The following is a 13702-nucleotide window of genomic DNA, read 5'->3' as shown; positions in this document are numbered from 1 at the left end:
CTGTAAGGCAAAGGACACTGTCATTCGTACAGTTGTCAAACTGCAACCAACAGATTGGGAAAAGATCTTTACCAATCCTACATCCAACAGAGGGCTAATATCCAAAATATACAAAGAACTCAAGAAGTTAGACTGCACGGAGACAAATAACCCTATTAAAAATGGGGTACAGAGCTAAACAAAGAATTCTAAGCTGAGGAATATCGAATGGCTGAGAAGTACCTAAAGAAATGTTCAACATCCTTAGACATCAGGGAAATGCAAATCAAAATAACCCTGAGATTCCACCTCACACCAGTCAGAATGGCTAAGATAAAATACTTAGGTGATAACTGATGCTGGCAAGGATGTGGAGAAAGAGGAATACTCCTCCATTGTTAGTGTGATTGCAGACTGATACAACCACTCTGGAAATCAGTCTGGAGGTTCCTCAGAAAATTGGATATAGTATTACCTGAGAACCCAGCTATACCTGTCCTGAGCATATACCCAAAGGATGCCCCAACATATAACAAAGACACATGCTCCACTATGTTCATAGCAGCCTTATTTATAATAGCCAGAAGCTGGAAAGAACCCAGATGCCCTTCAACAGAGGAATGGATACAGAAAATGTGGTACATCTACACAATGGAATATTACTCAGCTATCAAAAACAATGACTTTATGAAATTCATAGGCAAATGGATGGAACTGGAAAATATCATCCTGAGTGAGGTAACCCAATCACAAAAAACACACATGATATGCTCTCACTAATAAGTGGATATTAGTCCAAAAGCTCGAATTACCCAAGATATATATGACCACATTAAGCTCAAGAAAGACGAGCAAAGTGCAGATGCTTCAGTCCTTCTTAAAAGGGGGAATAAAAATATTCATAGGAGGAGACAAAGTTTGGAGCAGAGACTGAAGAAATGACCAATCAGAGCCTGACCCACCTGGGGATCCAGCCTATACACATCCAGTCACCAAACCTAGACAATATTGATGAAACCAAGAAGTGCATGCTGACAGGAACCTGATATAGCTGTCTCCTGAGAGACACAGCTAGAGCATGACAAGTACAGAGGCAAATGCTAGCAGCAAACCATTGAACTGAGAACAGGTTCCCTGTTGGAGGAATTAGAGAAAGGATTGAAGGAGCTGAAGGGGCTTTCAACCCCATAAGAACAACAATGCCAACAACCAGAGCTCCCAGGGACTAAACCACCAACCAAAGAGTACACATGGACAGACCCATGCAAATGTAGCAGAGGATGGCCTTGTTGAGCACCAATGGGAGAAGCCCTTGGTCTTGCCAAGGCTGGACCCTTCAGTGTAGGGGTATGTCAGTGTGGGAAGGAGGGGTGGATGGGGAGGGGAATGCCCTCATAGAGGAAGGGGAGGGGGATGGGATAGGGGGCTTATGGACAGGAAACTGGGAAAGGGAATAACATTTGAAATGTAAATAAAAAAGTATTCAATTAAGAAACCCCAGTTCAGAGCCAGGCATGGAGGGGCATACCTCTGATTTTGGTATTTTGGAATCTAAGGGGAGGAGGATCATGAGTTCAAAGCCACCCAGGGCTGTACAATGAGGCCCCTACCTTAAAGCACCAAAACCTAGCAGGCCATTTGTATTTATCCTAATACATTGCAATTCAAACAATGGCAGGACGATTGCTATGGGTTAGAGACCACTCTAGAGTACAGTTTCAGTCCTGCCTGAATGCACTACAGGGTGAAACCCTGTCTGAAACAACAGCTCCTTCAAAAGAAGGAAATAAAACAGCAATAAAATTAAAGTCCACCAAAAAATAACGTAGTTCAAAGCTAAGCAGAGGACAACACCCCTGTGTTTCTAGTACCCGGGAGACAGGCAGGATGATTTCGAGTTCTAGGCCAGTCTGGGTTACAAAGTGAATGGCATTCTAGGACATCCTCTTAACAAAAACCAAAAGAATCCTAAACCTTAATTCAAGACTCCTCACCTCAGTGTCCCTAGTCGTGGCTAGCCTATCTCCTGTACTGAACCTTTTAATCACTTTCTCAGCACTCACAGACCGAGCACCATGACAGTCTTGTCAGTAGGAGACACTACTCTGTCGTGCTTTGTGTTTGCTGTGTAATTCCAGTCCTTCATGGATAGAGGTACACTTCATCCCTTAAGATACTGCTGGACGGATATCACACCACACTTCTTCATAGTTCTTCTGAAGTTCTTAGTCCTGTGTGGTGCATGCTGGTAGACAGAAGCCAGGAAGGCAGAGCATCTTGTTACACCGCTAAGGAAATAAAAACAGTACTCAGTTCATTTTAAGAACAGAGCTAGAGTTTTAAGGAGTCATTCTGCAACTACAGGAAAATGAACCATTTTTTAATTTATTTCAAAAATCACAATTCAGTGAGACTGGAGAGATGGCTCAACTAATCAGAGCACACACTGATCTAGAAGAGGACCGGAGTCTGGTACCCAGAACCATGGCAAGCAGTTTATACCCACCTGAAACTCCAGATCCGAAGGGGTCTGATTCTTCCTTCTGGCCTCCACAGGCGTCTGCACTCACACACACATGCCCTCATCCCCACATAGAAATAATTATAAATAACTCCAAAACAACTGGAAGTGCAGAAACACCCCTGTGCCAAGTACCATGTTTTACAGTTGTGGAAGAATGCACAGAGGAAATACTAAGATGTGTATCATCTGACGCTAGATTTTCAAATTTGTCAGAAAATGTGTTTACAGTATTCGGTGCTTTCTGAAAATTTGTTGCTTAAAAGGAAATAGTAATTGACAAACATGGAGTATTGACTGAATTCTGTATTTGCCTCCCCCCAAACACTAGCAGATTGGGCTACAGAAGTGTGTCAACTTCATTCCATATAAAACAGTCTGTCACAGGAGTTTGAAAAACGAGTTATTTTACATATTTAAATCAGGCAAAGGTCTAAGAATTTAACCATAGTTTTATAACTATGATTTGAAATAAGTAACTGACACGTTTTTCTTTTAAAGATTTATTTATTTATTATGTAAGTACACTGTAGCTGTCTTCAGACACACCAGAAGAGGGCATCAGATCCCATTATAGATGGTTGTGAGCCACCATGTGCTTGCTGGGATTTGAACTCAGGACCTCTAGAAGAGCAGCAGTCAGTGCTCTTAACCACTGAGCCATCTCTCCAGCTTTTTTCTTTCAAAAAATTAAAGAAAAAATAGATTTATTGAATTACTGTGTGTGTGTGTGTGTGTGTGTGTGTGTGTGTGTGTGTGTGTGTGTGTTGTCTGCCTGTATGTATATGCACCATATGTGTTCCAGAATTCAGGAACGGTGTTAGAGCCCCTGGGACTGGAGCTATAGGCGAGTGTAAAGCTACCATGCAGGTGCTAGGGAATGAACCCCGTTCTTCTGCAAAGCAATAGATGCTCTTAACTGTGAAGCCAACTCTCCAGCACCATTCTTTCCCTCTAGGAAATAATTTTAATATGAAAAAAATACTTTAAATGTTTAGAAAACCTTCATGTATGTGGTAGAGGGAAGGAAAATCTATGTGAATTCATGTCAGAAATACATTTATTTCTTTATGTATTGTTTTCTAAGATAAGATTTCACTATGAGGGGCTGGAGAGATGGCTCAGCAGCTCAGAGCACTGATTGCTCTTCCAGAGGACCTGAGTTCAAATCCCAGCAACCACATGGTGGCTCACAACCATCTGTAATGAGATCTGATGCCCTCTTCTGGTGTGTCTGAAGACAGTGACAGTGTACTCATATACATAAAATAAATAAATCTATCTTTTTAAAAAAGATTTCACTATGAACAAGAACTTGAGCTTACTTATATAGCTATGGCTAGCCTTGAACTCATGATCCTCCTGCCTTAGCCTCCCAAGGCCTGTGATTGCAGCTGGGCACCATCCCATCTAGTTACATATTAATGCCTTTTAAAAATGCACAGATTGGTACTATTTGAAAAGTACAGCTATATAAATTTTACATAGAATCCTCGTGTTTTTGTTTTTGTTTTTGTTTTTTTTTTCGGAGCTGGGGACCGAACCCAGACCCTTGCGCTTGCTAGGCAAGCGCTCTACCACTGAGCCAAATCCCCAACCCCAGAATCCTCGTTTTATTACATAAAAAAAATCTAAAAACAAAACCAAAACTTTATAAAGGATTTTAATTTCAAGACATTTTGGGGGAGTATGTGTGTCATATCTTCTATCTGAAATTTTCTAGGCAACTAGGATGTCTTGTGAAAATAATTGAAGATGATTAAAAAATTTATTTTCAGGGTACAGAGCTTACAGAGCAAGTTAAAACGGCAGATAATTAAAGCCATTGGAACTGTACATGGCTTTAGTCAGGAATCTCAGTGCATCATTAACAAGTCATGGGGGCCAGGCGGTAGTGTTGCACACCTTTAATTCCAGCACTTGGGAGGCAGAGGCAGGAGGATCTCTGTGAGTTCAAGACTGGCCTTGTCTATAGAGTGAGTACCAGGAAAGCCAGCAAACACAGAGAAACCTTGACCCAGGTAGGTGTGGGGGATCGGAGGTAGAAATCCTGGAGAAAACTGCCTTCTTGAAATAAAAGCTTCTAAGCTTGGGCTGCTTGGTTTTTCAATAAAGAATGAGGGCTCTAGGGTCCCAGTGTGGCAGAACACACTTTTCATCCCAGCCACCTGGGAGGCTAGGCCGGAGCATCGCGACTCTGACGGCAGCCTGGACTTTGTATCAAGATCATTTGAAAAACAAAAAAATGTTTTTATTTGGAGATTTTGATAAGTCCTAACCTACAGGGTGGTTCGTGCTCTCAGAAGCCAGCAGAGTTTCAGAAGTCTGTGTGGGGAAGCCATAGGTCAAAGACATTGAACTTGGCCTACTCAATGGGGACTCCTGTGACTGGGCTTGTGCCACAGTCTCTGCTCTGCCTCCTCAGCTACAAGATGCTTTGAAGTGCTGTGGCTATGCTTCTTTGCACGGTGTTTCTCTCTCCCCTCGGAGGGGAGGGTCTATTGCACATGTGATTACCTCTAGGCTTTCTTACAGTCTGCTGGATTGCCATAGTGACAGGGCAGTGTCAGAGAAGCTTCTCCAAGCACAGATATTCACAGGGAAAGTTTGCAGTTCCGAGGTGATGTATGGTCTAGTCCTCTCATTTCTTCTCTCCCCTCCGGATGTGCACAGTTCAGAGGTCATATTCATCTGTCAGTGCTGTACCTCTACCAGGGTAGTTTCGTTCAGTTTTACAGAGTTGGTATTTTCGAGTGCAGTCTTCTGGGTTAGAATAACTTCTTTAATTCCCGTAACTCTTGGGGCTTCAAACTTTGGTCCACTCCTGGGGTTAGTTTGTAGGTCAGGGGGGACAGGGTGTAACCATTTTGATAAAGAAAGATTCTCTTACAGAACTCAAACATGCCAAACATAACTCCAAAATATGGAACTACCTGTTAAAACAGAAAATGAAAATTGTGTTAAATTCTTCAAAAGAGAAGACTTATCTTTATTTATTCATCTGTGTGTCTGTCTGAATGTGTGGAGCCATGGGAGCGGGGCGCAGAGGAGGAGGAGGATCCCTAGGAGATAGGGTTTTGTGTGGTTGTGAGCCTTTCAACGTGGGTACTGGCAACTAAACTCAAGTTATCTGGAAGAGCAGCAAACACTCTTATTCACTGAGCTACCTCTACAGCTTACACGTTAAACAATGTTTTATTTTTTCTTCCATTTTTATTAAATTGGGTATTTCTTATTTACATTTCAAATGTTATTCCTTTTCCCAGTTTCCTGTCCATCAGCCCCCTAACCCCTCCCCTCCCCTTCTATATGGGTGTTCCCCTCGCCATCCTCCCCCCATTACCACCCCTCCCATATTCCCCTGCACTGGGGGTCCAACCTTGGCAGGACCAAGGGCTTCCCCTTCCAGTGGTACCCCAACAAGGCTATTCACTGATAAATATGCAGTTGGAGCCCTGGGTCAGTCCATGTATAATCTACAGTAAACAACATTTTAAATTAAAAAAATTAAATTTTAATTTTTTATTGGTGTGGACTAGGAAGAATATGAACAGAGAATTCCTCTCTATTCAGTCATTTCCACTAGCCAGTTTCAATGTCCCAAAGTTTAATTAACAGAACAGGAAAGCTGCCCTGAACTGAACTCAACACTTCGGAGCCGTATCTTAAACTCTTACAAAAGGGTACTTCTGCAATGGAGTTACACCAGAGTAAATTAAGATCATGGCAGAGGGCAGCGCTACATGCTAACTCCTTTTTGAATCAAAGAATATGGAAAAAGGAAAGCTGGTCCAGTGTGGAAGGGAATGAAAGGCTTCAGAACCAGTGAAGGGTATGCCCTGCGTAAGCATTAATATCCATGTAGTTAATTGGCCATTGCCCATCTCTATACGTTGGTCTTGACTGGATATTTATATGTGAGGTGGGGGCCTGTAGTCTCCTTACAGAGAGGTCCATGTGTCCTAGTATTGGAAACCTCCAGTTGGTACTAAATGCTCAGCTCTTCCAGGGTGTGGTATTAGATACTAAAGCATTGTGTTCGCCTAGGTTGACGCACATGGACTATCAGTGGTGACTGAGGTATTTTCATGCAAATTGTACTGAGAAGATCAGGAAGCGAAAGAACTGGAAGAGGCAGAGAAGCAGGAGACCGGTCACTCTTCTTACCTTTAGTAAGTTAGCCGTTAGTCCGTTCCAGAGCCCCAGGACCCCTTGGGTCTTCACTATCTGTCTGAAGCAGTCAACTGCTCCTGAGAAGTGGATATCTACTCCTCCATAGTGGGGAAGATAAGGGCTTTGAGCCTGGCAGGAAATAGAAGGTACAGGGAAGTGACTTAAGTACCGGGAAGTAAATGTCCTACACAAAGTAAACAGCGTCTCAGGTCTGGACTCTGGATGCACTGTGCCAAGATGGTGGCAAAAAGTAGTAACCAGAGTTCGTCTTCCTCCACAGTCTTAGAATGTTTTTTGAGACAGGGTCTTGCTTATATAGTTCAGATTGGCTAGACCTTCATCATACTTCTGTTTAAGTCTCCTGAATGCTGAGATTACAGGTGTGAGCTACTAATTTAGAATGAATATTAATTTGCTATAGAACCATAATGCCTCATTCACAAATTTGTGTGTATTTTGTTTAAAAGAAAATAGGCATTTGAGATAGACTCAATGTCATACTTACATTCCAACTTAGCCTATGCCCAGTGGACCTGTTACACAGTCCTATGCCTCTAAGCTTTTTTTGAGACTTATTTATTTTTTATTTTATATATATAAGAGGTTTGTCTACATATATGTCTGTGAACCAAGTACATGTGAGGGCATCAGATCTCCTTAGAACTGAGGTTATACATGGTTGTGAGCCACCATGCACTTGCTGAGAATAGAGCCCGGGGCCTCTGGAAGAGCAGTCAGTGCTCTTAACCACTGAGCCATCTCTCCAGTCCCAGACTTTAATCTTTCCTCATGCCCTCCTGACTTCTTAACTGATCCCTCTTCTGGGAAACTACCAAGTAGGCATTGATTTTCCCATACCACAAATGTCACAGGGTTGAGAACAGGATGATTGTGGCGTTCTTCTGGCTGCTTCACTGTGTGACAAAAGTACTCATCTGGGCCTCTAGCTGCTCCATAGTCCTTGTCCTGTTGTCATCTACCGACCCCCTGGCCACTCTTCTCCATTTACTGGAGACTGACACCTGGTGGTTTCAATTAGCCCAGCCTCACTGTTATCTTAGGAAACTAAAAAGAAAAGGGGGAAAAAGCAAAAGCAAAGGAAAGGGGAAAATGAAATTGGAGAGAGGAGATACACTGTGGGGATAGACCAAGGGAAGCTGGAGGAAGTGAGTGAGGGATGGGCATAACCAAGATACTTGTATATATTTTTCAAATACGAGAATGCAAAAAGAACAGTCTATGCCAATCTCAGTCTGGCCCTCATCCTCAGGATTCCCCACTTTTATACTTTCGGCCACCTTTCCTTCAGCCATCTTTGTACTTCATGACCACCCAGAACTACCTGAGGAAAGTGGCATCATCAAAATGCTCAATTCCTGAAAGTAACTTTCTTGTGGCTTTAATCTCAGTACTTATGAGGCTGAGGCAGGCACTCCCACACAGGAGTATATACCCACCCTCCACATACACATAATTTAAACTAAAACAAATGTGTAAGAAAGAAAGAACAAACCAGGGCTTGAGAGAATGCTCAGTGGTTAAGAGAACTTGCTGCTCTTGCAGAGGACTAAATTCAGTTCTGATCACTGTAGGCACCCACAGTTGTGTATGTATCCACACACAGAAATACACAGATTAAACATAAACTGAAACATAAATCTTTTAAAATCGGAAACAATAAGCTATTCCCGAATACAATAGTATGAATGCACTCTAGAGTCACTACACTGAGGGAGCTATTCTCCAAACAGAAAATTACAGGGATGGGGAGCACACACAGTGTTACCATTGTAGGGTTGGTCCTGGAGGCCTTGACTGCAAAGAGATAGCACATGAGAATTGGGAGATTGATGGAACGCTTCTATGTCCTGACAGTGGGAGCAGTCACACAAATCCATACATCTGTCCACACTCCTAGACATCTGCATCAGAACAAGCTACTTTAGCTGTGTTGAGTTGGGAGTAAGAGTGGGCAATGTTCTGAAAGGCAAAGTTAGGATTTGGAGGAAGAAATGGTTTTTCACGGGGGTGGGACTTGAATTTACTCATCTATTAAGGAGGAATGATGCCCAAGATGAACTTGAAGTGTGACAGCCAGGACACCACCAAGGAGGGATGTCATGCAAAGAAGCCAAAGGTTGAGTCTGTTTACCATTCTGTTTTCCCCAGGAAAGAGCCAGCCAGGTTACCTGCCTCAGGTGGACGTGCTGGGTGTGTAGTGGGGAGTTTGGTCAAATTTGAAAAAGCTATTATGAAGGATGGACAAAGGACATTCTGAAGACTAGCTCTGTGACTGAGGAGCAGCACAGACTGGAGGCCATGAACTTTCTGTGCCCCTCAGCTGCCCTTCCGTGCACTCATCTTCAGCTGTATATGAACCACCAGGAGTTTGTGGGGTTAAGGAAAAGCTGAGGAACCAGTGGCATGGATTTTCAGAATTAGAGCAAAAAAAAAAAAAAAGCCACAAACACTGTAACAAAGCCCTGGGTTCCATCTCCAGCACCACATGAACTGGCCATGATGATATATGTCTGTAATTCTAGCACTGGGAAGGGGAAGGCAGCAGTATCAAAACTTCAAGGCCATCTTCAGCTAGTATCAACTTCAAGGGAAGCCTGGGATATGTGAGGCCCTGTCCCAAAGTAGACAACAAAAAGGGTCTGGAGATAGAGTGCAGTCAGTAAGATGCCTGTTGTCAAGAAAGTCTGGTTTCAATTCTCATCACCCAGGTAAAAAGATGGGCTTGATGATGCATGCTTATTCAAGTGCTGGTGAGGCAGAGACTGGGGCTCAGTGGCCAGACATCATAGCCTACTTGCCTAGTGCAAGGTCTCAGTGAGAGATTCCCTCTAAAAACAAGGTGGATGGCTTCTGAGGAACAACACCAAATGTTGACCTCTGACCTCCACATGTACAGACATGTGATGTGGACCAATACTGAAATACTCACATCATTAGGGGGGAGGGAGGAAAGAAGGAACAAGGAGAGGAGGAGGGAGAGGGAAGGAAAAAATGGAACTAAGGAACATGAAGTTAACAGGATGCTGGTGGTCTAGATATAAAGGAGCAAGTAAGTGACCAGAGGCATTAATAATCTGAGGGACTATGGTGAATAGGACTGTGTGACATCTTTGTTCTTGATGTGGTCACATGTTGATTCTTTGGTACTTTTTTTCTTGAGGTGCTGGGGACTGAATCCAGGACCTTGTAATATACTAAACATATACTAACTCTTTTGGGTTCACTCAGCCCTCTTTTGTGTTTCAGGAAATAGCTCAATTCTGGATTCATTCAGCTTTCCTGTCCCATCCATTCCCTCATCTACATCCTTACTGCACCTCACCACAGGCCTGGCTGGCTACTTTCACGTCATGCTTCAGGCTCTGGAGCTAGACAGCTTGTAATACCTCACACCTGTGACCTTCAGCAAATGCCTTGATCTGTCTGAGCCCCACCCCCTTTTTCTGTAAAATGGAGTAATTATAGCATGTACCTGTAAGGTAATGTAAGGACTGTTGTTCGTATTAAGTAATTTAGTGCATGCAAAGTGCTTAGAACTGTACTTGATATAGAGCAAGCACTAAATAAGTGACTGCAGTCATTAAGGTCATTATTATAATTATCTAAACTTGGAGGAGAGACAAGTATGCTGAGGACCAAACCAACCTGCTAGACTGGAATGTTACGCTGCTGTGTTCTTCAATTGTATGTCATTGGCAAAGAGAAACAGAACATAGTAGATGGCTAATCACACGGGCCTCAACATAAGGCTTCTTCTGCACAAAGCCAGGCAACTCACTAGGCTAATAAAATGTAGCCACCTGCTTCAGGTCCTCAGGAGGACCACGCTGGATCCTGCAGTGGAACATCACGTGCAAGAAATCATGAGGACTAGACCTGGCTCTGCCACTATCACTGTAACCTTGACTAAGTCATTGGCTTCTTCAGACCTTACTTTCCTCACAGTCTGCTGAGGAGATTGAAATGACCTTGAAGACCCTTTCCAGCTTCCGCAATCCTTGCAGCTGCTCCAACTCCCTGAACCTTCCTACGTCTGCTGTTCCCTCTGTCTTGCCAAGTTCTCATAATGACCGGAAGAAACAGCAGATCTGCAGACAAAGCTTATCAAACACGTTTTTGGTCACCATGTTCTTCACGGCACTTGATAAGAATGTGATCTGTTGTCTATAACTATTTCTTCCTTGTGTTCTCTTCTTAGTCCTTATCCTACTGTGACCACAAATACCACAGGTCCGGTGACCACATCTGCCTTGACATGGGTCTTTCCCAAAAGTGTACAGAAAAAGGAGGAGCCAACTTACATGAAAGTGAACAAACACTTCAAAGCTGGACATTTGAGTGTTTCTGTGCTAAACCTCCCAGGCCTCCCAGAAGAGGTAGTACTCACTAAATATTATTTCCATGAAACACTGATTAGTTTAACAATAGTTACAAAATGGCCACACACACACACACACACACACACACACACACACACATACTCCCATGTTTTTGATGACAGGGTCATATGAAATCCAAGCTGACTTTGTGGGTTGAAGGTGACCTTGAACTTCTGATTCTTCTGCTTCTATTTCCCGAGTGCTGGGATTACAGGTATTTACCACCTCTCCCAGTTTATTAGGTACTAGGGCTTCATGAATGTCAAACAAGGACTCCACCAAATGGCTATATATCTAGGCCACCATGTACTCTTTTGGCCAAAATAGTACTACTCCATGGAATCTATTCTGCAGTTATATCTGCATATATCTGAAACAATGTATATTACAAGGATATTTGCTACTGCAGTGGTAGTATAATATAGCAGAAGAGTGGAGAAAATAAGTCTGAATGTTTACCACTAGGAAATAAGACACCGTGCTAGAGAATATTATGTTATAATTAAAATATGTGGCAGCTCCATCTGGTGGATAGGGTGTCACTAGCAAGACAAATTTTTACTGAAAAAGAAAGGATGTAGAAGACTACGCATGTATATTGCTGACTATGTAAAATCAGAAAGAACACCCCTGCACATTTATGGACACCTTTGCATAAGCCGTCTTTGGAAAGATACTCCTAAGAAAGTGGCAACCTTAGTGTTGTCTCTGGGAGAGAACTGAATGGGAGGACACAAAGGGTGAGGACACTTGGTTTTCAATGTCTCTTTATGCCACCTTTTGGATTTCATGTGCATGTATTATTACCTAGTGAAAAGAAAATGTTTCATTGTAAGGGTTTTAAGATAGCAAGACAAAGTATAGTCTGGGGTGGGGGTGAGGAGGGTAGGCAGGAGGAACACATGAGGCTAGCAGTTCATGGTCGGTGGGTCAGGGAAGAGAAGGGAAAAATAAGTAGAAAAAAGATGGAGCTCAGAACTTTTCAACTTGTTGCTGGGAAATGACCTTTATTTTCTGGAGATAGGTAGGATTCAACTTGAAGGCAAAATGTGCATTTCCAAAGCCATCTGAGGCATCTAAGTGGAAGAGCCTCAAATCCTTTAGCAAACAAACACTGGGTTGCTTTAACTGTCACTTTGGTAGAGCCTAGAGAGTCTTTTTTTTTTAACAGATTTATTTATTTATTTTATATAAGTACACTGTAGCTGTCTTCAGACACACCAGAAGAGGGCATCAGATCCCATTATAGATGGTTGTGAGCCACCATGTGGTTGCTGGGAATTGAACTCAGGACCTCTAGAAGAGCAGCAGTCAGTGCTCTTAACCACTGAGCCATCTCTCCAGCCCGAGCCTAGAGAGTCTTAATGAGGAATTACATGATCCTGTTGGCCTGTGGACATGCCACAGCAGCAGCAGCAGGAGACTGTCCTGATTGTTGATTGATGTAGGAAGAACTGCCTCACTGTGGACAGCACTAGTCCCCAGCCTGGGCCCTAAACTGCATAACAGTAAGAAACCTAAATGAGCTGGAAGGAAGGAAGGAAGGAAGGAAGGAAGGAAGGAAGGAAGGAAGGAAGGAAGGAAGGAAGGGAGGGAAAGGAAGGAAGGAAGGAAGGAAGGGAGGGAAAGGAAGGAAGGAAGGAAGGAAGGGAAAGGAAGGAAGGGAAAGAAAGGAAGGAAGGAAGGAAGGAAGGAAGGGAGGGAGGGAGGGAAAGGAAGGAAGGAAGGAAGGGAAAGGAAGGAAGGAAGGGAGGAAGGAAGGAAGGGAGGGAGGGAGGGAAAGGAAGGAAGGAAGGAAGGGAAAGGAAGGAAGGAAGGGAGGAAGGGAGGAAGGGTCGGTCAATCAATCCATTTGTTTATTCTGTATGCTCTTGACTATGCTTTAAGTTCCCATCTCAGCTTTCTCTCAATAGTAGACTATAACCTAGAATTGCAGGCTGAATAAAACCCCTCCTCTTCTGAGTTGCTTTTTGTCAGAATATTTTATTACAATTAGGTGCTTCATAGCCTCTCAGTAAATGTCTGTACTGACTGGGGATGGAACTCAGGGCCATGTGCATGTCAGGCAAGTACTTTTCAACTGAACTGTATCCCTGGTCCTTTTGAATTTATTTTAAAAATTTGGCCTGGTAAGGTGGCCTAGCCAGTAAGGGCACATGCAGCCAAGGCTGACAGCCTAGAGCCTATGTGGTAGGAGAGAACTGACTTCTCTCTCTCTCTCTCTCTCTCTCTCTCTCTCTCTCTCTCTCATACACACACACACACACACACACACACACACACACACACACACACACACACAGAGTAGAAGAAAATGGTTTAAAAATTGAGACTGGGGGCTGGAGAGATGCCTCAGCAGTTAAGAGCACTGACTGCTCTTCCAGAGGTCCTGAGTTCAATTCCCAGCAACCATATGGTGGCTCACAACCATCTGTAATGGGATCCAATACCCTTTTCTGGTGTGTCTGAAGACAGCTACAGTGTAGTCATATACATTAAATAAACAGATCTTAAAAAAATTGAGACTGAGTCTCACTAAATTACCCAGGCTGAGCTTACTCTGTTGTCAAGGCGGGCCTTGAATTCATGATCTTCCTGCCTCCTGCCTCAGCCACTTCAGGCTTGCACC

At 43.3% G+C, this 13702-nt stretch overlaps 2 protein-coding genes and 1 non-coding gene across 6 annotated transcripts in view; 1 reads left to right on the top strand and 2 right to left on the bottom strand.

Moving 5' to 3' along the window:
- The window catches only part of LOC147998348 (uncharacterized), a 98905-nt gene that overhangs the window by 73174 nt on the left and 12029 nt on the right, over positions 1-13702 (top strand). The gene's annotated exons all lie outside the window — the stretch shown is intronic.
- Positions 4146-13702, bottom strand: part of Slc25a43 (solute carrier family 25, member 43) — a 34322-nt gene continuing 24765 nt past the window's right edge. For all 3 annotated transcript variants that reach the window (NR_197318.1, NR_197319.1, NM_001432878.1), the window contains 2 exons: positions 6668-6802; positions 4146-5433 (listed from right to left, as the gene is read on the bottom strand). Coding sequence is in view for 1 of the 3 variants with exons in the window: in NM_001432878.1 (NP_001419807.1) it covers positions 5269-5433; positions 6668-6802 (300 nt within the window). In the remaining 2 variants the exon portion in view is untranslated. The remainder of the gene's footprint in view (positions 5434-6667; positions 6803-13702) is intronic.
- Positions 6027-6158, bottom strand: LOC120099452 (small nucleolar RNA SNORA36 family). The gene has a single exon (XR_015647182.1). It is a non-coding gene; the product is annotated as a small nucleolar RNA SNORA36 family (small nucleolar RNA).

The sequence above is a fragment of the Rattus norvegicus genome, chromosome X (assembly GCF_021556685.1).
Source record: "Rattus norvegicus strain SHRSP/BbbUtx chromosome X, alternate assembly SHRSP_T2T, whole genome shotgun sequence".
NCBI classification, from domain to species: domain Eukaryota; kingdom Metazoa; phylum Chordata; class Mammalia; order Rodentia; family Muridae; genus Rattus; species Rattus norvegicus.
This window is presented reverse-complemented; position numbering and strand designations above follow the sequence as displayed.